General features: G+C 42.1%; 2 protein-coding genes and 1 long non-coding RNA gene across 10 annotated transcripts in view; 1 reads left to right on the top strand and 2 right to left on the bottom strand.

Annotated features, from left to right (window-relative positions):
- The window catches only part of LOC133413251 (uncharacterized), a 114091-nt gene extending 109190 nt beyond the window's left edge, over positions 1-4901 (bottom strand). Inside the window, exon 1 of the long non-coding RNA XR_009769852.1 lies at positions 4828-4901. This is a non-coding gene — a long non-coding RNA (uncharacterized LOC133413251). The remainder of the gene's footprint in view (positions 1-4827) is intronic.
- A 9672-nt stretch (positions 4902-14573) lies between these two features.
- On the top strand, positions 14574-16559 carry id2a (inhibitor of DNA binding 2a). Its single transcript, XM_061696115.1, has 3 exons — positions 14574-15051; positions 15146-15207; positions 15841-16559. The coding sequence occupies exons 1-2, from the start codon at positions 14680-14682 to the stop codon at positions 15200-15202; spliced, it is 429 nt and encodes a 142-aa protein (XP_061552099.1). The 5' UTR covers positions 14574-14679; the 3' UTR covers positions 15203-15207; positions 15841-16559.
- A 770-nt stretch (positions 16560-17329) lies between these two features.
- Positions 17330-27227, bottom strand: part of kidins220a (kinase D-interacting substrate 220a) — a 58233-nt gene continuing 48335 nt past the window's right edge. For 6 of the 8 annotated variants that reach the window (XM_061695629.1, XM_061695631.1, XM_061695630.1 and 3 more), the window contains 6 exons: positions 26272-26304; positions 24072-24185; positions 23833-23931; positions 21747-21971; positions 20947-21168; positions 17330-19194 (listed from right to left, as the gene is read on the bottom strand). In XM_061695629.1, the coding sequence (XP_061551613.1) occupies positions 18409-19194; positions 20947-21168; positions 21747-21971; positions 23833-23931; positions 24072-24185; positions 26272-26304 (1479 nt within the window). In that variant the 3' untranslated portion in view covers positions 17330-18408. The remainder of the gene's footprint in view (positions 19195-20946; positions 21169-21746; positions 21972-23832; positions 23932-24071; positions 24186-26271; positions 26305-27227) is intronic. The other 2 variants (XM_061695627.1, XM_061695632.1) reach the window with 1 other exon arrangement.

The raw sequence follows: 27227 nt of genomic DNA, 5'->3' as shown, positions 1-27227 counted from the left end.
GGGTACAATCCGCTCGATTGTACAATTATGTAATTTTATTTCTTTTTGTGATGTTACGGACAAAGGCTGGATTTACACTACATGGATCAAGTAACACAATTCCATTTTTTTTTTGTGGCACAACTGGGATATAAATCATCACATCATAACTAGAAAAAAATACATGAAATTGTATATCTTCAGATGGGAATCAGGCCTCTTCCAAAAGTGAAAAAAAAAAAAAGTCTGATACGCATCAGATATGTTCCGATGCGAGTGCGGCGTGAACGCACGGATCGGATGTACCCGTCAAAGCGAGCTTGGCGTCACCCAAATACCGTGAATGTTGACTTAGACACATCCGTGTCTGCTTAAACCAAAAATGAACACATTAAAAAACACGCTGTGAATCTTAAACCACAGCAGAAGCATAGATGATTAAATATGATGTAGATAGAGAGACGTGTCCGTCATTAAATAGGCAAAATAATTGCAAACAACCACTGGAATAATGTGGAACTTACCCTCATTTAAATCAAAGGTCCTGAGCACTTGTATACTGTTCAATGATGAGCCATAATAACAAGTTTAAATAACAAGTGTTATTATAATTCAGTGCAATTCAGTTGTGTATTTAAAACTCACGGTTCTTAAAAATTGCTGTTAAAATTCTGTATGATTTTTGATACAGTGCAAGTGGGAATAAAAGTTAGAATCTCTAAATAGCCTATGGCCCATTGAGAAATGCATGTAAAAAAAAAATAAAAAATACAAAAATACAAAAACAGATTAATGGCAAAAGAAAAACTAAATTAATAATTGATAAAACAAATGCAAATCTCAAAATAAATACATGCTTAATCATTCAATCAATTTTATGTGCTTCAGAAGAGTGTATTTTTTACAAACAAATATTCTTTGTGTGACAAAAATGTACCATTACACAGTATCATGTCCTGGTTTACATTATACATAAAACATACAGTAAGCGCCATAAAGACTTTAATGTAGTTCAATGAAGTTGAAAATGGGCATGAACGTTCTGGGACTGTTGGAATTCTTAATACTGCATAAGCATGAGTAAACGTTACAACTATGAAACGTTGTCGTCTTTACGTGATCAGAACGAATATCTTGCCTCTGCATTCAAAGCGGTTGCAGGAAACTTCACGTGTTGCAGTCCATAAAGTTAGCACAGTATGCAGTTTGTTACTTTGCCCATTGTTTTATTACATTGTATTCACGAATTGAGGTGATTTTGAAGTACCAATCACGATCAGCCGGAGGAGGAGGGGGCCTGCCGAGATGGAACTTCTTTGGTCATTTGATTTGTTGTGATTTTAATTTGGAATTGCTTTACGTATGAACCTGTTAGCTTTTCCATTTTAGTTCTCAAGTTATTGTAAACATGCAGCTTCCCCAATTGAAAAAAATGAATTCATCCACAAAAGATTTCATCCGGATTCCACTCAATAACCAAGCAACTTTTATCTTTTTTTTTTTCACCTTTTATTTTGGCATTTAGTAGTTTAGTTTGAAATTTCATCAAAAACGTGCAGTCCTCTATCAGTTTGTCACTGGCCAAGGTGCATTGAGTGCCACGTGTATTTGGCACAAGCCGCAGACGCATTGCCAAACAAATAATTACTCACCCACATACGTCAACAACTTTACAGAGAAATCAGGTATGTGCAGATTATTAGAGGTAAACAATGTTAGCGAACACTAATCTGTGCATTCAACAAAACTGAGTGCAGCTCTGCTTACCTTTTTGCTCTGACAAGACAGTGTAGTGGCAGAGGAGGATGACTAAAAAAGAAACCGTAGTCAACTTGGTTGCTTCATTTCACACTTGATGGGTTGGCAGGCACTTGGGACTCAACTACAGTAGTCGTTTTTTTTTCAAGTTATGAGCTATCACTTTTTGTTGTGTTGTGAGGCAAAATGTAAGCTACAAGCAAGATTCAGATACACCCCTGCTTGAGTGAAGATTTTTTTTTTTTTAAATAAGGGGGACGGGGGGGACGGGACAATTAAGGTACTGTAATGTGCTCATGTTGAGAGCCACAGTTACGAGTGCACTTGAACGGGACAGTCAAATACAAATTAAGGGTACTCACAAGGAGCTGCTGTAGACCACAACTCATGCCCAGATGCTCACACCCAGACTGACTCCAGCCCCTCATATCACTCGCTAGGCCACACCTCTTAAAAGGCACACATTCAACACAAGAATACCACAGTATGTACAGTAATTACACTTATAAAGCCAGTTTAGTTCTTGACATTGTCTTTTATTATGTATTAGTATGTTTTCATACAATAAAGTCAGAATTTCCTTAATTCAAAACAATTTTGTTTTTGGGGGGGCTGAGTAATAGCATTTCAATTCATTTCAAAGGAGCAAATTAATTTGATATAGAAGTCAATTTTCCATGATATGTCCCCTGTAAATTTTGCACAAATTGCCGTGAGAACAGCCGTACGTAATGGGGTCACGGTGATCTCTCAATAAGAGTATCATTGGTGGGCTGCAGCGGAGCAGTCACCTTGGGATCGGTGCGGAAGCCTGAGGCGGAGGCCAGCCTAGTTAAGCATGCATGCTGTGCTGGGCCTAAACCTAATTAGGTGCCATCCCAATGTCAACACTGCTGATAGAAGACAAGCCTTCTCTTCCTCCAGCCACGCTGTGAAAGGACTCCAAAGAGCCGCCTTGCGCGGCCCCGGCCATCTGCAAGCTTTCGCTGCACCAACACATAACGTGGTGCGCGCGTGTGTGTTTGCTAGGCCGTACGCATGTGTGTTTTCATGCTTTCCAAATGCAACGAAGTACCTACAGGTTATGTGCTCACTTCCAGTCATCTCCATTGGAAAATGTTTGATTATTAGCTGACTTTTCCATCAAAATGAATGAATGCTGAATGAAGGAATGAATCGACTAATACATTGCCTGTTTGAATTAGAATTGGTATGTAAACAGTCTTCTTCACCATGCTGTTCACATTTTGACATCGTGAGACCAAGACGACACCTCACAATTGATCAACAGTACCTCGCTATTGCGAGGCTTCAAACAGGATGTTCACAGAGGGAAGTGGCCACTGAGTTTAAAGTGTCGCAGAGTGTCATCAGATGCTTGCAACGGAGATACAGAGACTGGATTGGTCACAGAAAGGCACTGAAGTGGACGTGCTTGGAAATACATTAGCATAGTCGAGACATGGATCAAACACTTTGTGAATTTGGCCATTTACGGTGGCTCCTTGTTCACCGTGATGAAACCTTTCCCACACCCCGCAATTCAGCACGTTTCAGTCCCGTCAACTTATGCCATTGTCCACAAACCAGGCTACTAACTAACAAATGCAAATGAGGAATTTGAGGACTATATTTGCTCTTTTATACCGTTTGAGTTATGATGGAACCATTCCCCTAACCCCAGACTACAAATGGGCCTCGTTTGTCATCGCATGGCAATCTCCATCAATCAGGAACTAACCTGACAATCAACAAATGGAAAAGCGACCTCAAATACAATTTTCACCATTTTTTTTCACTTTTGTTCGAGGAATGTTGTTCTTTCATCGTGACGAAACATGGAAGTGATTTTTTTTCTCATTGCCACTTGAGACCCCGTTTAGTGAATATGGGAGGAGCCCATCTTGTACCATCCTCTGTGAACCAGGAAGTTTGTCTTGATGAAACAAGTAATTGGATTTTTCTTATTTGCCATTGTAGCGCCCATTTGATTCAAAATGACTCACCCTAACCCTAAATCCGATCCTCCATCCTCCTCCATGAACCAGGAAGTAGCTTGCAGACAAACAAATGCAGAGACTCTCCACATTCTTCGTACACTTTTGTTAGAGGGATTCAGTTTCCGTTTTCTTTTTTAAGTTTGAGTAATACAAATGGTCGAGTCCTGTTATCTAATGTCATTCTCCGTGAACCAGAAGTAACATGCAAACTAACAAACTAGCTGAACTGGCTATCACAACTACAATGCAGCACAATTGTTCTCACTTTCTCTTCTTGTATTAGTGACTGATTTCTCTTTTGTCAATTCAGTCCCCTTTCGATTAATACTGTTCCCATTTTACGTCGACCTCATTGAACCAGAAAGTAGCCTGCTAACAGACAAACAAACACAAATGCTTTTGCTTCTTCTTACCTTTGTTACCAGCTCAGCATTGGCAGAGGTCTGCGCTCTACTAATTGACATTCTTTTATAGTTTCCACTGTTTTATTTATACTTCCTCTTCCCGCTCACGGCACAAAAATGGCACAGAATTCCCAATTCAGGTCGACCGAATACGGATTCGTGGTGCTCGGAGGTAAACACGTCGGCACGCACTGTTGCCTTTTTAATGTGTCATCGAAGCGTCATCTAATTCCATTTATACGGCTAAAAAGCCTCTCACAAACAGATTACCTGCTGCATAGGAGGGAGGCCCCTCTTTCACTGTGTAATTGTGGCATGGCGCCATGTCCTCCCACTGCTTCTTAGTCCATTAAAATACAGATGAGAGCCTTTTACAGCACGCGCCAACAGCAACGCCTCCCAGCTAATCCGGCAAGCAACACAAACATCACATGAATTATGTGTAATGGAGACGACTCGCTGCTGGCACAGCTGACGGAGCACGCAAACAAAACGCCCGTTTATTTTTGGTTAATGTTTGGATTTTGTTTTTGTTTTTTTTGATTGGGCTTTTCATCTAAGTAATTAGCTGGCAAATATAGAAATCCACGTGCTCCGTGGAGAGGCTGTCGTTAGGTTCGCTTCCAGCACTTCTTCTTTTTCCCTCTCGCACGCGGGGAAAACTTCCTCCGCGTTCAGCATTTTACCTTGTTTGTCTGCTAATTCCATTCCAAGTCCGCTTTCACTAGCTCCCGGGCCGCGTAAACAACGCGGCGTCGCCTCCGTGTCGCCATCTCATCTACTTAGCGAGTGCTATTTATTCATCCTTTTAATGCCCAATCTTGGCAAGGGCGAGTGAAACCCAGCACCTTAATTCCATTAGCGTGTTACTCCAATAAGTCCCAATAAAATAAAACCACACACACACACACACACACGTTCATGGAGCGTAAAAATGCAGCAGCCGTGTGGATGCTCCCTCTGGGGCTTCTTTTAATAAAGCTAATAGAAGCTAAAGGTCGGTGCTGTTTTGCTGATATCAAAATAAACGGTAGTTAACCTGCGCAGGCTTTAGTGAAGGGGTGTGGCCTATTTATGTACACTAAGCAGTACAATTGGCATGCAATTTTATGTTTCTATTGTCAAAGGTCTTGCTCTATTTGCTACCCTGTCATTGGGTAACGATACCTAAAGTGTGGAGCGAGACACACTGGATTAAGATGAAAAAAAATCTACTGAAAAAATGCTCATTTCTGACAAACAGCAAAAATGAAACGTGGGGAGGTGGGGGGGCACAAAACACACCTGAAGGAGAGATGATTCAATGAGCCACCTGACCTTTAAAATTGCATACACACATGCCTGTGCTTGTAATCTTACAAACGGGTGACTTTTATCATTATTACTCGAGGTATCCATTTATGCATTTACTTTAGCACCTGAGCTGTGAATTGTTCTTTCACGTCTCATGGTAATAGTGACAATTTAAAAAAATAATAAGAATTTTTAATCAAACAACTTTGTATGGGTGTTCCCTGGGTTCTGTTGCCTTCTTCCCAAAATGGGCATGTTATGTAAATTGAAAACTCTAAATTATCCACGGGTGTGAATGTGAGTGTGAATGGTTGTTTGTCTGTGCCCTGGGATAGGGTCACCCACCATCTTAACGAGGACCCTAATGTGGACAAATGCTATAGAAAATGGATGGATAAAATAATTCCCAAATAATATGTATATAAATTCCTGGAACATAAATGATTTATGTTTAAGAAGTATATTTACATTAACAATCAAAATTTAAATATAAACCAAATATACATACAGTATTCCCTGAAGGAATGACCATAAAACACGCAAAAGGTTTTTACTTCTCGTTTATAGCAATAATCTTTTCAAAACTGTTCAAAGGACTGTGCAAAGATGTCTGAAAACGCTTTATTATGCCAGCCCAGTCGTTACTGGTAGTAGTTATCATCGGCAGGTGAAGAATAATTGTTTTTGGCGCGGATGCACTCCTATAGTTGGGAATTGTAGTGTCAAGCTGTTACACTTTGATACTACAAATCAACACGGGAAAACCAACATTGTCTTATTATGGCAGATCTTGAAATATGTTTCTACAGATCAAAGTGCAGCGAAAAACCTTATACCAACATTAGCATTAGCTTGACAGGTATCCAAGTTGGTCTACCAATATTTTCGACCGCTCAAGCAGATTATCTGTAGTCACCACAGCCCGCCGTTGAATTTGTATATACAGTATGTAAGTAATTAAACACTTACACACTACAACATAATTGCTGTGGAGTAGTGTAGTTGTTTTGGGTGTGACATACTACTCAGATAATTCTTTTTAGTGTAAACACGGATCAATAATGTTTCCCAATTTTCCACTTACAGACATATTTTTTATTCTTTTTGGTTCTATGCCCTAAAATGTCATTGCCGTGTAAACAAATGTCTAAAACCACCAACATCAAAAACAATGTCCTCTTCTTTGTCGGATTCCCTGACAGGTTACACTGTTGACCTCCTCTCCACATACTCCACAGTGGAAACAGATCAAACAGGAGTTACCATTCCTAACAGTTCCATAATGATCCAAAATTAACTGTACCACTTGGCTTTACATAATAGGCAAACTCGATGGATTCTAATCACGTTGGATCTAATTGCATGCCACTGCTCACTTTCTCACCCTCCTCCCGGTCCCAATGTGCTCCTTAAAGACTCTTCATTTCAAAAGTGACTCTGCTTTTGTTAGTGAAAAGGCTGACGAGGGTCCATGTTGGGGGAAACAGCAGATTAGGTGTCAAAAGCAAAGAGAGAGAGCAAGGGGGGAGAATAATGGCATGCAGGGCAGATAAGCTGAAAGACAAGACAAAGAGAAAGTAATGGGGATATTAAGCGAAGGGTAAAGGCTGTCTGTGTTGCTGCTGCTGCGCGGTCTGATCCTGAGCTGTGAGCCGATGAGATGGGTGAGGAGGAGGAGGAGGAGGAGGAGGAGGAGGAGGAAGAGGAGGAGGAGCGATAAGAGGCCAAGAGGATTATGGCCGTGAGAACCTTTGTTGTTGTGATGCGCTCAATGATCCACCTGACCACTTCAACGTGCTCGCTGCGGAAGATCTGCATACGAGGCCACTGCGAGACGTGTCGAACGGAGGCCGTGACATTGCGGGCCGTTCCAGTCGCCACAACGGGGGGGGGGGGGGGGGGAGTGTGCTGACGCGCATTCAATGGGTTGCTTTGCTGCTTCTCAGGCTTTTCTGTTGAAGTAGGTAGGAGGGCGCATAGCAGCGTGCGTCAATTAAGAATCCATTAAAAACGGGGGTAAATCGACACTCACTGACCACAACATTCGGGATGCCTTCACAGTGCTGACTCTGCACTAAGGGCAGGTGAGTATGTGCCCCACCAGATCTGGTCGATCTAGCATTTTTCAATGTTTAGCATAGATTAGACTGACATGTGAGCAAACGAAACAAAAGTGTTAAATCCAAAACTAGTCATTCAATAAAGAAATAAAGTCAATCAAGTAAATGCATATTTTGTAGATGATACAGCAATGATTCACTTGAGAAAGAAATGTGTATGCAGAAATGTAAATACTGTATACCCTCAAATAGTGACTTCCACGCTAAAAAATGCCTTGCCTCAGTTTCTCCACTTGAGAAAATAATTACTGCACCGTTCACCAAATTCTTCTTATCTCCTCGGGAAATTAAGTTTCGAGTTTAATTTGTTCCACGACCAAGCTCAAACTCAACTTTACTCATACACATATCAAATCAATTTTACCCATTGAAAATAATTATGAGTCCAATGTGACCCCTGGTTTTTTTTTTGTTTATTTGTTTGTTTTTTTATTTCATTTCAACAATCGAATATTTGCGGTGGGTAAACATTTTCCATTAGCCTATAGGGCAAGTATAATTGAGCACAACTCTTTGCCCGGCAACAAGAGGTTTGGAAAGAATATGCCCCTCTCTCAATTAGACTTTGGAGTCTAGTGGGATCACAAATATATCCTTTAATTGGGTGTTACTTTCTTTAGCTTTGAGAACATTGACTTGTACGGCGTGGTGAACAGTCAATACTGCTTCTAAGAAGAATTAGAGCTACCACAAGGCAGAGCGAGGCACCGGCTAGTGTTCACTGGTTCCGCTAAAACTTCTGTGCTTCCTAGAGGAACTCTCTCTTCCCTCTATGCTATGGAAATAGACCTCGATTGAGTAAGAGCGAGAGACACTGTGGTTTTATGGCACTATAGGGAAACAGAACCAGCAGCAACAAAGACCTTGCATTTATACAACCGTTTTGGCATCAATGTGCTATTACACACAATATATTAAGAAAGGAACAAGTATTTTGTTTCACGATACCTACTATGATCAAGTTCAAGGACGGAATCATGCTCTATTTCTAAGCCTAGCTACTGAGGATAGTGTTTAATAATAAGAATAACAATAATAATAACAATAGAGCGTAACTGTATGACTGAGGTAGCGTGTGATTCAACTGCTACTTCTGCTTCTACATAGGACAGCAGATTATTTGTCATCCTTCAGTGCAACGATGTGTAGTAACTTTAATGCGACAGACCCGGTCCTGAAAGAAACACTATTTGTTGTTGTCGTTCCAGGGCTTCGTTATAGTTTTGAAGCATATGTAAGAAAACCACGGCAACGAAACTCTGTGATACTGCTATAACAAAATCAGTCTGCATTATGTGTCTTAATATATATATATATTTTTTTTTTTTTTAAATCATTTTACTGCACATAACTCTGACAATATGATTAGCGCAAATGTTAGCACTAACATGATTTGACACCTGTCACATTTCTGCTAATCATACTGCCAGTACGCCGATGTTTTAAACCCGCGTTTCCCAACCTTCATTGAGCCAAGGTGCATATTTTACACTCGAAGAAATCCAATGGCACACCACTAGACAAAATGTCACAAAAGATGGATTCACAGGTTATTTGTCATCTCGTGGAGGAGAATTTCCATGTTCTGCCTGTCGGTATGCAAGTATGCATGAATAAAAATTTCAGACAAATTAAGGGGAATCGGATCATTTCCTGCGACACACTAGATGATCTCTCACGGTACATTAATGTACCACCACACGGTCAGAAACTACAAAAATAACAACACTCACAGCTCATCTTGAAATATCCATTTTCTGAGCATTTTACTGCACCGCCGCTCCAGCAGTATTTTAACGCGCCCAAGCAGGTGAGGCGAGGTCGCCACGGCAATATCCAAGATGCTATTCACCTCGTGACCAGCCGGCGTAACGTCACGACGGGTTTAAAGCCGTTATTTCAAAAGGGATAAACGGACAAACTCTCAAGAACAAGCCAGAGCCGTTAGACGAGGAGTTCTCATAACCTCATTTCAGGTCTCAATTCCCCTTGGAATAGAGGAAGCTGACCAACGCCATTTTGGGATTGAAACAAGATCAAGGTTACTCGTTGAGGTTTACACTTGAAAGCCATTGCTCTCGCTCCTCAATTGTTTGTCTTGATCGTTTTAAGATAAAGCGGACGAACCACTACTTTGGCGAGGGCACAAACGGCCACCGTTTCTGTCTACCAATCAACGGACATCTGCGCCCTGCACGAGCGAACAATACTGTACTATTACGAGACGTACCGTAACGTTGCAAACCAAGCTGAAATGTACTGATTCGTGGAAAGCTTTCGAGTTACCGTGACCAGCCGAGCTCTGGTCAACCATGGTCATGCCTTTGTCTCCTGGTCCAATCTGGCTACCTCATCTCTCCCTGTGCCTCTCGTTTTACAACAGAGAGAGCAACAGGGAAAGAGAGAGAGAGAAAGAGAGTCCCATCTGGACCACAGAAGAGGCGCACAAAGAGAGGACATGCATTGGTTCAGGGCTAGAAAGTGCATGGTTTAACGTCAAACTGGAAGCTATTTGCAGATTAGGCAATGTATTAACCAGAAGCATACATTGACAAATACAAAGTTTTCAGGCAAAGATGCCATAAACGTCCGCGGCGATCTGCAGATCGTCCATTAACAAACCGTACATAATTGATCAATCAATCTGGGTTGGATGAGACTCCCGTCTCACTTCCTATAAAGGTCAGGTGAGCCATTACTTATTGTTCTAAGTAATAGGTCACCTGTTTTAAGTGTTCTTGGATTTTTTTGTCAAACTCTTTCCAGTTTTCTCAGACATTTTAACGTTTCACATTTTTCCTTTTGTGTGTGTTTTTTTCTTTTTTATACCTTAATGTCAAAACCACACATTTTGTCCTCTATTCTTTCACACTTATTTTTTTCCACTTTCGCCAAACATGCGAAACTTGTATTTATTACAGTTGTTCCCCTGTTCTTTGAAATTCAAATCATACATTTGTTTTCCTGTGTTAAAGACATTTTTTTGTAATGTCAGACTCTTTCCACCTTTCTCATACAATTTGAACATCGCACAATTTGTTCATTGTTGTTTGACGTTTTAATGTCAAACCACAAAAATGAGTCCACTGTTATTAGACATTTTATGCCAAACTGCACCATTTCTCCAGTGTTCCTTGACATTTCAAGGTCACGCTACAATTTTTCCCCTTTTCCACAATTTAATGCCAAACTGCACCATTTTCCTTCAACTTGTTTTTTTCCACATTTCATTGACATGTCAAACACTTTTTTCACACATTTTCTACAGTTAATTGATATTCTAATATCAAACATGAACGTCTTTTTCACACGTTCATAGACATCTTGATGTCAAAACCTACAGTTCTTGAGTCCTTTCACTGGTGCTGAACATTTAAAGTGTCAACCATAACAATTTTTCCACTGTACTTTGACAGTGTAACATCAAACACAAAACTATTTCCCCACTTTTCTGATAACCTTTCATGTCAAACTGGACAATGTTCCTTTGTCACGAAGTTTTCCAACAGTTGTTTGACCTTTTGTTGTCAAACACTTTCCACCTTTCTTAGAGATTTTATTGTTGAACATTTTTTGACCCATTCTTTTCCCTTTCCACTTTTCTTTGACATTTTAATGTCAAACAACTTTTGCTTTCAATTGCTCTTTGACATTTTATTTTTAAACACATTCCACTGTTCATAGACATTTGTCATAATAATGTAACATTTTAAATGTTTCCACCTGTCCTTGATATTTCAATGTGTATCTATAAAGTTTTTCTACTGTATTTTAAAGTCCAAGTACACAATTTTCTCACTTTTCTGATACAATTTAATGTTAAACTGGACATTTTTTTCTTTTGATCACACAGTTTTTTTCATGCTTGTTTTGTTCTTATTAACATTGCACATTTCCCCCACTGTTTTTCGACATTCTGATGTTCTAATGTCAAGTTGCACAGTTTTTCCCATCATTCTTTAACATTTCCCAATGTCTAACCACACAATTTTTCCACTATTCTTAGACATTTGAGTCATAAACAACCTATTTCCCACAGTTGGATAGACAGCATGCTGTATTTTGATCTGGTATTCTGGTGAGGGGCGTATAGCGGCCAGCCACACCGCCTCAGGGTGGTCTGCTGCAACGAGAGTGGTCGAGCGCAGTGTGGACTCTAACACGAGTATGAGAAGATGCGAGGACGTGACAAGAGGAAGACGTAAAGAGGACACACTTTTTTTTGCAGAATGGAGGAGGGGGGGGGGGGGGAAATGTGCATTTCAAACTGAGAAAAAGGGGAGAGTACAATGACTTTTTCCAAGTCATTCGGACACGAGGCTACCACAATTTCTTTTTAAATCTTTGAAGAGATTTTTTTTTTTTTTTTTTTAGACATTTGATGATGATGTTTTTTTTAACTTCTAAACTTTACAAATCATGTTCATACAACCGCAACTGAAAACTCAACCCAAAGTATAAAAACCACTGCAGATATTGCTTATATTAATGCCATATAAGATACATTAAAATGATAATGAATACAAATCATCACTGACTCATCACAAAACAGGAACCAAATACTCGTGTCATCAAAACAGATGTAAAAGTCATCCAACGCAATCAAGACTCCTGCAATAGACATTAAATATGATGTCTAATACTGTACACAAATACAACTGTTTTAATAGTATAGAGTCGATATAAAAATATTCACTCACTGGCCACAGCATTAGCTACAATTTCACAATTGTTAGAAGCTGTATCAAGAATTCTAAGGAAAATATTCCTGCTTAGTGTTGATTGACACTGATCAACGTTTTCTTCAATTGATTCAGTATGCTTATTATTATCGTGGCTTCCTTATTTTCATTATTTACTGATCTCTAAGACCCCCGTAAAGACATTGCTCATTTAAATAACAAATTTAACATTTAAAATAATACCAACATTACAAAATACAAATGTATAAAATAACGATATTGTTAAATTAATACAACTCCGACATTATAATCATACAGCTCCTGTATTGGATTGCATTGTGCAAGTGTACCTCATGTTGTGACCTCTGAGTACAGCAGTTTGACTTTATTGTGTACTCTGCCGTACTCGTTTACTTTGCATTTTGAATGGAGGATGTGGACTTTAAACACAATGTACAGTTCCTTTAAAAATAATAATAATAATAAATAAATAAAAAAAAGAGAAGAAACCAGAGTAGCAAACATAACATTCCATCACTTATCACTGGTCCACGGTGTGTGCGTGTGTGTGCGTGTGCGTGCGTGTGCGTGTGTGTGTGTTCGGACCTCGACTCGGTCAGCTGAGAAGCGTCCGGCCCTCCCCCGGATTGACACCCGTGGTCGCCATGGAAACCGCCTGAGCGGCGCCTCGAGGGGCTTGCGAGGGGTCTTGCTGCGACTCCAGTGACGTCACGGCGGCGGCGGCGCCAGAGAGTCTGCTCCAACGAGAGAGAGAGAGAGAGAGAGCGAGAGAGAGAGAGAAGAGGGAGAAGCTCCTCCTGATGCGCTTTGCGCCCATGCAGTCTCTCAGCTTCTCTGCTGCAGGCACACACTGGCGGCTACACGGGGTGTGTTCGCTTTACGACGTTTCGAGGTTACGAAATATACACGGACTTTACTACCGCGTTGGCGCAGGTTAAGTGATAGATTACGCGGTGTGTTTCGGTGTAACGTACATCCACGCTCAAATTACGGCCCCTGCATGTACAGTAGCTTGTTTGTCACCATTCATTTGGTCAAGTTGGCGTGCGTATGCGTCATTATAAAGATGAGGTGCAGCAGATGGGGGTCACGTGATAGCCTGACGTTCCTGCCCCATTTACTTCAATTGTTTGGTTGCATTTCTTTTTTAATCAAGCAAACGCGATTAAAAGGTGAAGGTAACGCACACCTATACAAAGATCTACAAGTTTTGATTGACATCGGAGAGGGATTCATTTCACAGTATTTGTTTTGTATTGGTGTACAAATGCGTTGCATGATGCCGAGACTGTCTTTATTTTGGGGCACGTCGCCTAAGGTAATTTGCAGCGCAAACCACACTTATTGAACCCATTTGGAGCCGCTCTTGTACTAGAGCTGACTGGATGGTGCAGGTGTACCTAATAAAGTGGTCGTCGGGTACCCTCATGTTTCCTGTGCAAACCAATGTAATGCATCTGTAAATAGCAGAATATTGACATGCACAAGCACGAAATACGATGAATAATAAGAACGTCCAAGTATATAACGTACAAGTTTTTCCCACGGGTCTGACCGTTGCGTTGCATGTTGCATTCCCTCACAGAAAGTTCACACCGGTGCGGACTTGCGGGGATTAATCAGACGCGCCTGGTCTCGTTTGGGTGGAAACACAGGAAAATATTCATAAGCCGTTATAATAATTTTTTTTAACGACATTGTCACAAACGCACACACACACAACATACAAGGGAAAGGAAAGTCACGGTGCGCTTTTATTATCAGACTTTTTTGTTTTTTAAGAATTCAGGAGGAGGAGGTACATATCGTGTTTTCTACTGAAACGTCCGTTAATAAGTGCACATGCGGTGACTTTCCGAACACGCTGTATAGTTTGGAAAATAGGGCTTGTTTTTTGTTTTTCATGAGTGAGAGAGAGAGTTGTTATTTTATTATTATTTTACTTTGGGGAAAGCTAGTCAGAGCGAATAAAAAGCACTTCGCCTTTGTGCAGTTATTGGCCACACCTTGTCAAAGTCAATTGCGAGCCTTGTGCGGCATTAATTCTCTTGATCACAAACAGGTAAGCGCTTCATTTTCCAAATTGCCCACCGGAGCTGGCGAGGCTGCCCTCTGGGGCCCCGCCTCCCCGCTCGCGTTGCCCCGGTAACGAGGCGGAAGAGGGGCGGGTGTGTCGCGCATAGAGCCAATAGGATACCGAGCGGCCTTGGAGCGACACGTCGGGCGTGACCAATCGGCGCCTCGGTCCCGCCTCCCTGTCGCCGCCGACCTGCAGTCTATATAAACCACACCGCCGCGCATATAATCCAGTCCGAACGACCATCGCCTGACCACATTGGACTTAAAAGAAGCAACACCCAAGACAAAACTCGCGTGATACGATTTAATTTAATCTAATTTAACTTAAAAACAACAAACTAAAATGAAAGCCATCAGCCCCGTTCGGTCCTTCCGGAAAAACACCGCCGCCTTGTCGGAGCACTCGCTGGGTCTGTCGCGGAGCAAGACCCCGGTGGACGACCCGCTCAGCCTGCTGTACAACATGAACGACTGCTACTCCAAGCTCAAGGAGCTGGTGCCCAGCATCCCGCAGAACAAGAACGTCAGCAAGATGGAAATCCTGCAGCACGTCATCGACTACATCCTGGACCTGCAGATCGCGCTCGACTCCAACGTCGCGCTGGGGTCGAACCTGCATCACCCCGCGCGGCCGGGCCAGGGGGCGCCTCCTCCGGCTGCATCCAGGACCCCGCTGACCACCCTCAACACGGACATCAGCATCCTCTCGCTCCAGGTACGAGTCGCGCGGCCCTGTCTTCGCCGGCGCGCGTTGCGAAGCGTGACGCGGCGTGGAAATAACATTTGGTGCGCTCGTTGTTTGTTTGCAGTCTCCCGAGTTGCCATCCGAGCTGACGACAGATGACAGCCGGACTCTGCATCGCTAAAGGCGGTGAGTAGTCTGGACTCCTGTCTGCTCACGCATGCCGGCCAAGTGCAAGGCTTTTTCTCTCTTTTTTTTTTTTTTTTTTTTTTTTAATTTGCAACCCAATCGACCAGCAACATTTGTTCCGATCGTGTCCCAATATGCTAGCGCATCCTGTCAGCGAGGATCCCATATGCTTACTTTTCATGCATTCAAATCGTAGCTGCAGTATAGCGATATATCCGCTTTGTCAGGCCGCTTAGGGGTTAATAAAGTAGCAGTTGTCAGGGTCGCATTATAGCCTCTCGTATCTATAATGAAGGGCATCTGTAAAGAGAGGAAAATAATGGCTGTTTTGGATTGCTCGCTTCTACCATGTCTGCACATAATTGGTACAAGAAGTGGGTAGGCGCCAGCTGAGCGGCAATTACGATGATTCTTCCCCAGATTGGAGGCTAAACTTGTGTGCGAGTGTGTATGTGTGTGTGTACATCTGGAGCGCAGGGTTTGCTTAGTATTGGGAGTGTTTGGTTAAATGTTTAAAAAAAATGAAAAAGTGTGCGGCTTCCTCCCTGGCGCCAGTCTGTCCGGATCTCTTTCGCTGCCCTGTTTGCCTTTTTTCTAAACACGCCTCTTTCTTTTTCTCTCAATCTTTTGCAGGTGTTTGGTCAAGACGCGTTAAAAAAAAGAAAAAAGAGAATCTCACAGGACCTGGGGAGCATGTAGGGGTTCCCCCACCCCCTTCCTTCAGGAAAAAAAAAAAAAAAAAAAAAGTCAAAAAACAACAACAAAAATCCATCCAACAACCTCTGTCCTCCTCCAGGCCTGCTGGATTATTTTTCCTCCTTCCATCATGAGACTTTCTTCTTACTATGGGACAATCTTTATGATGTGATGTGCTTTTTATTTTTTTGGCATTATTATTATTTAACTTAAAAGATTTTTTTTATTATTTGTGAGTCCTTTCTGGAAATGGAAGGCACGTTATATTCCCAGTTGTGGGAGGAAAAATGAGATTGTCATGAAGATGATTATTATTGCTATTCCCCGTTCATTCCTCCTCTTATTCTCCCTTTGTTGAAGTCTTCGCTTTTTTGCGGAGGTGGGAACTTGGTTATTTACTGTTAAAAAAATGAAAAGAAAAAAAAGTTTAATCTTGTCTTGGCAGGATTGTTGGCACATGAAGGACTCGATGTTGTTTAAAGAAGGAAACTGAAAATGAATGACACCTTGTGAACTCTCCTCGGGAGTCGATCTTGTATAGTTGCAGGTGTTTCTGCAAAAAAAGTGTAATGTTGTACTTATGCTGAAACTTTTTATAAAAGTAATGTAAATTGTACCTTTTTTTTATACAAAATAAATCAAAAAAATAAACTCAAGCATGCTTTCATTTTTTGGGGGGTGGGGGTGTGAAAAGATGTTATGTCACGCTGAGGGTGCGAAACCTATGTCTCCTGGGCCTCTGTAGTCCACCATGTAACCCTAAAAATGAGAAACTGTTTAAAAAGACCCAAAAATCTACCTGTTCAATTGTTTCATAAATTTAGTATGGCTTGCATAGGACTGAAATGACCAGAAAAAGGTTTCACACCACTTCTTTTCAGTGTGCGTCAGCCACATGCACACTATCAAAATTTCTCTACAAAACAACAACCAAGTGTCCTGATCAAACTATCGCTATGTAACCCAGAATGGCGCCAAGACGGTACGGCACTCTCAGCGAGGCGAGCATCACCTCGGGGCGCACGGTTGGAGAAACGCTTATGTAGGGCGCGCTGACTGCACTTTCACTTCCTTGGGTGCCATGTAGAGTAAATGGGATTAGATGGTTTAGCGTGACAGGCCGAGGCATTCAAGCTCAAGAGCTGTCGGTTGTGTTGTTAGGAAGAATACATATAAGAGGAGGAAAAATGCGCAACTATGGAAATTGAGACGGTCTGCAAATATGATAGTTGTCAATCAGAAAAACCAGACATTCTGGTACTCATGTGCAAGTGTACCTAAAGTTGCTGCTGTATATTCCATTCATCCATGAACTTGTTATCGTGTGGGTCAAGGGTGAGCCGGTCCAGAGGCTGCGTAGACTGGTTGTCACACAACCAACCATTCACACTCACACCTGTGGACAATTTATAGTACTCAATGAACCTAACATGCATGTTTTTTTTAATGTAAGAACAAGCCGAAGTACATGAAGAAAACCCACACGTGCACAGGGAGAACATGTAAACCCTACACACAGAGGAAGGCTCGACCTAAAGAAAAAAAATCAAACACAGAACCGAGTAACACATACAAATTTGTATAATGTGTGATAAAACATGCAGATGCTTAAAACCTTTTCAAAGTGCCTTATTAGTGTCCTCAAAAGACCCTTGTAGGTACCCCTTTAGAAAGGGGGAGGGAGTCTCTGACAAGATTGACAGCTTGCATCTGTGCAGCTAGCGCGCAGTACATTTTGTTGGGAAAGTGCGCCATCTATCGGACGATTATATAGCGACGGCCTGTACTGTGAAAACTTCCTGAGCGACAACTGGGCCCGAATCCTTTATGAACAAGGTAAGTTTGAAAGATCAGATTCTCCTGCAATATTAAAAAAAATAATTCCAATGATCTCAACATCCAGAAAAAGTGTATTGACTTAAATAATGAAACAGTTTGACAAATTGAAGGAGACAGAACATCATGTCAGAGCCTTGGGAGTGCATGCAAATCATCTTTGACAAAACAGTCCATTACGCCACAACAGCACTGAGTAGATGTTGATACCAGCAAAGAATACATGTAACATTCCATCACCACATGCACATCATCTCTACCTAACAGGCGCCACAAAGTCACAACAACTGCACAACTTTCCATTTCTAATTTACTTTTTTCCAATGGCAACTTAAGGCCCAGGTGTCAAACTCAAGGCTCAGAGATAAGATCTAGCCCCGCCAAGTCACATTTTCAAATTCTATTCCTGTTTACACTATAGATGAGCTGCACCCCAAGTGATTAGACATTTACGAGACATAGGTTTCATCGTTATAACTGCCCCCCTTCCTGTGGGCAACCGCCACTACGATGTGGCAATTGATGAAAACAAGTTTAACACCTTTGTTTTTAAGTACACTATTATCATTAACAAGTAACACAGCTTCTACAATTGGGTCCTAACAGACTAAACTCTATTCTACTCATCACATGACAACATTGATCACTGAAGTATGATTAGAAACAATCTTAAAGGACGCTCTCCCTTTCGTCTCCGAGGTTGATCGAGCGCAGGTTCTGGTTGTGGTGGACGGTGGCTGTGGTGACGGTGGCGTTGCCGCTGCCCGGTGAGATAATGACAGCGGGCGGGATGCTGGAGAGGGAGGTGGCGGACTGCTGTTGTTGGTGGCTGCTGTTGTTGGTGTTGGAATTGGCGTCGCTGGTGTTGTTGTCGAGCGTGGTGTCGCTGTCGCTGCGGTTGAGGTTGCTCAGGCCGCCGGGAGGCCACGCTTCGTCCGGGCTGCTCGTCATCAGGCTGGCCTCGGAGGCTGCCTCGGAGCAGATGGACATGCGAGCCACAGCGGTGTCCTGTAGGCAGCTGAGGCTGCTGGGGAGCAGGCCTCGCTTCTTGACCACACCCTCCAGCTCCAGCTCCATCACGCCCAGCCTCGCCGCTCCCCTCGCCAGGCTGGGTTCTCCTGCTGTCTCCTGTGGGGAACTGTCACTGGACTCTTTTAGATCCAGGGGACCTTTAGTGAGGAAATGTGAAGACTTGGCTTTCGCTTCCTTTTGAAGAAGCGGTGTGGTGTTGTCGGCCTCCTCAGGGCTCGAGTCGTCATCGCTGGACAGCTTGCGGAAGCGCGACCCCGCCGTGTTGTTTTTGGAGCTCGTGCTGTGGTCCAGCTTCTCATCCTCCTCGCTGATGGGATCGAGGAGCTGAGCATCAGCCCCCGAGGGAACGTCTGCTGCCTCAGTCGCCTTGGAGACCCTCTTGATGAAGGACTTGCGGCCATCTTGGTCTGCTCCTTCCTTAGCCTGGCCAGTGGGAAAATGATTCAATGAGAACATGAAAATATACAGAATCATAGCAATTGGATGGGAGGTCTCTAGAGAGAGAATCCTTTTTAGCATTTGGTGCCAACACAAGCAAAGTTAGTAATTAAGAAAGTAACAATGGTCTTCCGTTTCCCACTATAGAATGTGATGCTAAATCCACAGATACTGTACATCTGTGGCTGTTGATGGCTATTTAGCCAATCAGAAGCCTGAACAGCATCCTCCTTGGTTGTACATTCTGACTTGTATGTAGTTCGTTATTTAAAAAAACAAAAACAAAAAGTAAATACCATTGCATTTGATAACTTTTAAACTTTTATTTAGCGTCAATTTTTATGAAACTTCTATGTACAATATATTTTAATTGAATCATTTAAGTACAGTTTTTATTTTATTTAAGCATGGGGTAATGTTCAAACTGTGCAAGTTTCTGCTGTACTTTGTTTTTCATTTTAATGTTTTATATTTATGGCCTACAAGTATTTACAAATACAAATATTTGCGGGAAATATGACTTTACTACCTTCATGTACTCTAAGTGACTGACCACAGCGCGGTTCCGACTGGTATACAAATTCGAGTTATGTTGCCACCGCAGAAACGGAACTCTTTCATAAACCGAGGAACCCCTGTATATTGTACATAATATATAATTACATTTATCTTAATTTAAGAAAAATATCAGGCAATCTTGCTTTGTACATATACCTCTTGAGACTACTTTTTGAATCTCTCAAGGTGATATCAGGGTACCTTAACAAGATTTGTACTAATATAAATAAATACATTCCATCCATTAATTTATTTATTGTGCTTTTCCTCATTAGAGTTGCGGGTGAGCTGGAGCCTACCCCAACTGACTTTGGGTGGGAGGCGGTGTACATGATGATGAGTCGCCAGGCAATTGCTGGGGACATATAGACAGATTCAAACTCACATTCACAACAGTGGACAATTTAGAGCAGTGGTTCTTAACCTGGGTTCGGTGAGGCAGTCGCTGGGGTTCGACGGAGGACTCGACACAAACCGCGTGTGCGTCCATGCTTTATCCCCAAAATTTAATCTTACCAATTAACTCTTTTCGAGGATTGTAGAAATAACAAAGAAAAGGAACAGACTTTGTTGTGAATTTTAACAACGAAGTCTGTTCCTCTGATATGAGAGTGGCACTTACCAAGGGGAATGGCAACAGCAAAATTCACATTCACTTACAGTAAATTTTCATTGAATCTTTTGTGTGAAATTGTTGGTTTTGTTCTTTTAACACAGTGATTTTGTGTGAAACTGATGCGTGGTTCATTTTGTGCATGACCTGGATGACTGAGAATCAACACAGACAATAAAATATCTACCTGTTTTGAATTTGAAATAAACCATGTTTTATTTTTCAAATTAGAAAGGGTTCCGTCCGTGCACTCCGTATGAAACCTGCGGGGTTCCGTCCCTCCAACACGGTTAAGAACCACTGGTTTAGAGTCCGCGATTAACCTAACATGCATGTTTTTGGAATATGGGAGGAAGCCAGAGTACCCAGAGAAAGCACTGGAAACACTCATTAAAATATATTTTTAAAAGATCAAGATTTTTTAAAATGACGTTTTTAAAGTGGGCAGGCTGAAAAATGTCATTTTCCATATCAACATAAGGTAGGAGGTAGTTACTCTTCTTTCTTGTGTAATGACTAAAATATCCAGGCTAAGTGATGTAGTGTGCTTGTAATTGTCCACCCACCCCTTTGTCGTCCAAGCTGGCAGCCTGGAGCAAGGTTGAGAGCTGGGGCTGCACGGACCTCTCCTTCGCGCCGCCTGACCCGTCCAGCTGGGCCATCTGAGCGATGTACTCCTCGTAGGCGTCGCGGTACTCGGCTTGCTGCCTGTCGGTCAACTTGCAGATGTTGTTGGACGATTCTTGCGAGTTGAGGCTGGACATGCTTGTGGTGTGGAGAGTTGTCAACTGACAAGACAAAGAAAAAGGTACACAACATTGGGTACACCTGCAGTCAAATTAGAAACAGTATGAAAAAAAAAAAAAGTCATCTTAGTATTAAAGCAACAGTGTTTATTATGGTGGTTGGAGTTTACAGTGGTGTAAGAACTACATTATACAAACTGTATAATGGAAACAGCAAATAAATGACACGACCAATGTAATTGAAATTTTCGTGATGGATTATGTATAGTTTAAATGTGTATTACAGAGTTTGCTGATGTGCCTGAGATTTATGAAATCCAGACTGAAGGTGAAAATAACCACCATGGGGCCCCTTGTGTTCTTATTCTTCAGCCTGCTGATACGTACAGGAACACTTCTGACTTCCTCTGCTGTGCTCTTTTCTCGCTCTATACCACATGAATGAGGTACGTGCGGCCACCATGAAGAGGACTTTGTGGCTTTGTGACGGTTTTTGAGAGTGTAACCTTATGTGAATGTCCTATTTAAATATGCTTACACGGGATTATTTCTTTTACAAAATGCACACCCTGCATCTGATCATATGCTGCGGTGTTTGCGCTGCCAGAGCGAGGACTGACCGGCCACTGCGAGCTGCTGCTGCTGCTGCGTCTCGGGGGCTCCTCTAGTCCAGCTCGGCTGAGCTCCTCAAAGCTCAGGTTGAGGCTGAAGGCCGCCCCTTCCCGCGGGGCCCCCACCGAGCGCCTGCTGGGCTCTCCGCTGTACATGCTGTTGCCCTGCTCGCTAGCAGCACGCGCCTCATCCTGAAGCAGAGCCTGGCTTTCAGCATGCCGTTGTTCCATCACCTTGGGAAGAAGAATTTATGTTAACTCAATACAGACTCACAAGTTAGATGCAAAGTATGTTACACAGCAAGAGCAGGAAGCAAGAAGGGGAACTTTGAGCTGCTCCTTATGAGAACCCACTCGGCTGTCCACTCATCCCTGACAATGACCTCCCTTCATCTAGATATCAGTCGGCCATCTTCGACCAGATGGCTGAGCTGGCTGCGTCCTGGCAACACAACACTGGTTTAGTGCACGAAGCTGTAAGGAGGCAGTACTTTCCAGCTGCTCTGATGTGAGCTCGGCATCAGATGTCTGCTAAAAACACGACTGGTTTGTTGTGAGGAGACTGCTACACGTTAGTGATTCAAGGCTTTTCGTATTGCGGATTATCTAATCTCCAGTCCAATATCTTAGTTTAGCACAGCATGTTATTTCACAAAATGCTTCCATCTTTTGGAAAGAAATACGAGATGATACACTATCACTAACTGCAATTGGCTGGCAACCAGTTCAGGGTACACCCGGACTCTTGCCCAAAGTCAGCTGCAAGAGGCTCCAGCTCACCTGTGATCCTAATGAGGACAAGCAATATAGAAAATAAATGGATGGATGGAAAACATCAGTAATGGCTGAAGAGTATTTCACATAGTGTATATCAAAGCAGGGTAGCCAGACGGCTTTATTAGTATAAACGAATATAACAGTAAATATATATTTTTAATTGGCACAGTGGACGACTGGTTAGCACATCTGCCTGACAGTTCTGAGGACCCGGGTTCAAATCTGGCCTCATCTGTGTGGAGTTTGCATGTTCTCCCCGTGCCTTTTCTCCGGGCACTCCGGTTTCCTCCCACATCCCAAAAACATGCATGGTAGGTTAATTGAAGACTCTAAATTGCTCGTAGGTGTGAATGTAAGTGAAAATGGTTGTTTGTTTATATGTGCCCTGTGATTGGCTAGCGACCAGTTCAGGGTGTACACCACCTCTCGGCTGGGATAGGCTCCAGCACGCCCGCGACCGCAGAGAGGACAAGCGGTACTGAAAATGGATAAATGGGTATATATGCATTTCCCTTTGCTTCCCCCCCCCCCCCCAGTGAGATGTGTCTTGTTTTTTTCCATTTCTAACTCTTTTTGCTTATGAGTTTCTATTTCTGAATTCTGCATACAGAATCACTCTGTCTTTAAATGCCACCATACATTTCAGCTTTACAGATGCCATGTCTATGTTTAGCTGCTGTGTGTTGTGGTAAATACGTCTACCACAGTGATATGAGATGTCATAGTTAATTACTTTTCCTGGAGGGCAAAAAGGAGGCTTGAATTTTTAGGTGAGGTATTTTATTTGTTCAAGCAACTAATTGAGGAACAGCATCGATTTCCTGAATAAGGTATCTATCACAGTAAAAGCCACTCTTTAAGGATATTTTGTTTTCACAGGTAGTCAACTAATTTTCACACGACAACCTTAAATGAGTTGTCATCCTCTACCACACCACATAGAATATCCTTAATTCAAATATTTGAGCATGCTAAAAGACAACTAACTCACTGACCACATCTCATTGATACTCAATGACAATCTAATGACATCTGTTAACAATTCAAAATGTGCAAGACAATACACTGTTTTGACCATATCGGCAGACTAATTCAATTATACAGTATATTTAGACATGCAGCGGGGGTTTGCAATGGTGTAAAACTGCATTGGAACATTCTGGGAGCTGTTAACACACAATAATTAACATATTGAATTCATACATCTACGATGGTGTCCATACAAACTTGGCATTATTTGTATTTTATCTTGGACATCAATATATTGTGCGGGTGTATCTAATGCTGTGCCCAGTGGGAGTGAGAAATAGGGCCTCACCATTCCCCTGAAGAGCTGCCAGTCACCAAAGTTCATCTCCATCTCTTTCTTCAGCTCATCCAGGTTGCACTGTGCCAGCACACGTCCGTTTATATTCGCCTGCAATGTTTGAGGAAAACTGACTGAATGATGGGATTAAGCGACATCTTAAACACACAGATTAAAAGATGAGAAACGTTAAATACATCAACTAACAAAGACTCCACATGTAGACTTCAGCATGTTCTTGACTAGCGCACCTTCTTGACGGTGGAGGTGTACTGACGCATGCTGCCGTCGATTCCATCTATCTGTTTGAGGAACTCGCACACTGCATCTGTGCTCATTGAGCTCAGCAGGACAGCAGGGGAGGCCTACAAAAATACGCAGTCATAATGAGAAGGACACATTCATGGCATTTGTGCGAGTCCTGCTTACCGGGGCGGACCCGGCCCGGCATGTTAGCGCACTCTGTTAGTGCAAAAGGGAAAAACGGATCTCTGTGGAGGGGGGGAAATACGTTGGCCTGTGGTCACAATTCCACACAGTAACTCCCTCTGTCAGTCACACAAATTAAGGGTAAGAGCAAACAAAGCTGCCAACCTACCCAAACAGTTACACCACTTTGTTCTTTTTTAGTGTGTATATGCTGTACAAGCACATAAATTGTACGCAACGTACTTACGGGATGGAGACTGGGAGTCTGAGTGGTGGTCACTGAGCAGTTACTACAAGCTTTGGCATCACTAATACCAGAGGCCTGTTAATGAGCCAAGACCAGCTCTATTTTCCGCTCGTCCCTCTATCCACTTTAAAACCACAACTCTTTTCTTTCCTTTCCCTTCTATTCCTTGTCCCTCATCCCATTGACTCACGACTGTCTTTTCCTTCACTGTGCAATCGTGTTAATCCCTCTCATGTCTAATGGCCACCCAGACTTTGTTTTTGTTTCCTGGACAGAGGAGTGTGGTGGTTAATCAGTACAAGTGCTGTTAGACAGGTTGGGATGTCTAGGGGCTACAACCAGTATAATATAGTACGGCGGCATCGGGCAAGAGGACAATGACTGCTACTAGTGTGAAACTGTTAGTGGAACTAAAGGATAGTGTGTGTTTTAGGTGAAGTGTCTATTATCTGATTGTACACCATGCGTAATATTGATAAGACAGTGTGAGTGTTAGTATAATGTCTGAATGGATGCAGATTAGGGTTGCAGCGGTATACTGGTTTCACAATTTGTATGAACACTGATGGAATCGCGCACCATGTGCATTATGCAACTTTGTAAAAACATAGGTGAGTTCAACCAGATAAAAAAAAAAAAAGCTGTTTAAATACACTTTATTTCAGGAATTTAATACATAATAAATGAGAATTAATAGAAATATATGAGAATTTACAGGAATTTACAAGAATAATATGGAAATTCAAAAAGATGGGCGATAAATCATATAATTTAACAACCAATTATTGTAGAGCAAGAAACAAAAGTAAAAAAAAAAAAAAAGTGGATAAAATGTAGATACCCTTATTAAAATACAAATATTAAATATCCATCCATCCATCCATTTTCTTTAACGCTTATCCTCACTAGGGTCGCGGGCTGCTGGAGCCAATCCCAGCTATCTGCGGTCGGGAGGCAGGGTACACCCTGAGCTGGTTGCCAGCCAATCGCAGGGCACATATAAACAACCAACCATTTGCACCCACATTCATACCTACAGGCAATTTAGAGTTGTCAATTAACCTGCCATGCATGTTTTTGGGATTTGGGAGGAAACCGGAGTGCCCGGAGAAAACCCACACAGGCACGGGGAGAACATGCCAACCTACACACAGGCGGGGCCGGTGATTGAACCCGGGTCCTCAGAACTGTGAGGCAGACGCTCTAACCAGTCGCCCAAAGTGCAGCCCAAATATTAAATATTTCCTATATAATTTTTAATAATCCCAAAAATAAAATTACAAATTACCAAATGTAAATATTGTCATTAATTACACATTTGAGACATGAGACATGCTAAAGATTAAAAGAATTAGCCCAAATTTCCATTATGTACAAAACAAACAGCCAAGAAATCAACAAATAAATCAATACTTGACACAATTAGTACATTTTAAATTAAAAATTGAAATAATGATTATATTATAATGAAAATATATTAATGGAATATAAATATCTACATAATATATTAAAATTAATTTAGTTTATACTATTAAAAAATATAATTGGAATAAAAATCAATAGAATAATACATTATATTGTCATGAAAACAAATGTTTGTACAGTTTGTAAAAATTACATTACATTTCCAGTTGTATACCATTAAAAATCTTTAATTTCCATTGAAAATTTGCCTACAAAAAAGTCTTCTGTATCCACTTATCAAACTGTACAACTGTCATACCGTTGCAACCCCACTGCAGAGACTGAATGAAACAAGGAAACCGTTGATGTACCTGCTTTGATTTGTAAGGCAGTGACCTTAAAAGCTTAATAAGGAGACAAAAATAGCAGACAGACATATGGTCAGACAAAAAAATACACACATGTACATTGACCTGAGGCCAGGGGTGCACCTGTGGAAAGAGGAGGGAGAAGGCAGAAGGAGAAATGAAGAGGAAAACGGCAGAAAACCACAACATGAAGGTGCAGGAGGGACTTTTTGTAACCAAGGAGGCAGCAGCTCCTTTCCATCCATGCCAGACTGGAAGAGGTGAGGCTAATGGAGGTAGAATTATTACACAAGGAGATTTTGTTTTCACAGCGTTTGGGGTCATAATCTTTCCAAACAGAACAGCTTACAACCGGCCGAGAGAGATTAGAAACCAAGTTGAAGAGAAGCAGAGGTTTCAATTTAGGCACGGCCTTCAATTTGGAAAACGCAGAAAAACGCAAAAATCAGCGGGTGTGTCTAAGTATGTAAGTATGTGTGCTTGTGTGAACCAGGGTGTGTGTGATAAGACTGTAATTACAGCTGGGCTGAGCTCAGGGCAGGGCAAGAAGGATGGGGAAGAGGAAACAGAGCTCTGCAGGAGCGGAAGCGTCTTGGTAAGGAGATAAGCTCGAACAGTGCTGGGCTCATTGTCAATGTGTGTGTGCGCGCACGTGTGTGTGTGCATCCGTGCATGTGTGTCTGTGTGTGTTGCCAGTTGCTCTGATGATAATCCTCGCAGACAGAGGAATCCACATTCACACTTCTATAAGCTCAGCAATTATACTGGGCTCGGCCCGCTTACATATCCAAAGAATTACACATAATGAGGCCATGCGCACACGCATATCAACATTCACAGATTTGCGGGAAGGGATAAGATGGGCTGATGTGCATCGGAAAAGCCGGGAATGAAGGATGAAACTGAGGGCATTTATACAGCGAAGGAGACGGGACAAAAGAGCAAGAGGCAGATGGAGG

This window comes from Phycodurus eques, chromosome 14 (genome assembly GCF_024500275.1).
Source record: "Phycodurus eques isolate BA_2022a chromosome 14, UOR_Pequ_1.1, whole genome shotgun sequence".
Classification (NCBI taxonomy): domain Eukaryota; kingdom Metazoa; phylum Chordata; class Actinopteri; order Syngnathiformes; family Syngnathidae; genus Phycodurus; species Phycodurus eques.
Note: the sequence above shows the minus strand (reverse complement) of the source record. Positions and strands in the feature narration are given on the sequence as shown.

Excerpts from the sequence above, each read along its gene's own strand:
- id2a (XM_061696115.1), top strand. The coding sequence starts at position 14,680 with ATGAAAGCCATCAGCCCCGTTCGGTCCTTCCGGAAAAACACCGCCGCC. Across the intron at positions 15,052-15,145 it reads TCAGCATCCTCTCGCTCCAG|TCTCCCGAGTTGCCATCCGA; the intron begins GTACGAGTCGCG and ends GTTTGTTTGCAG.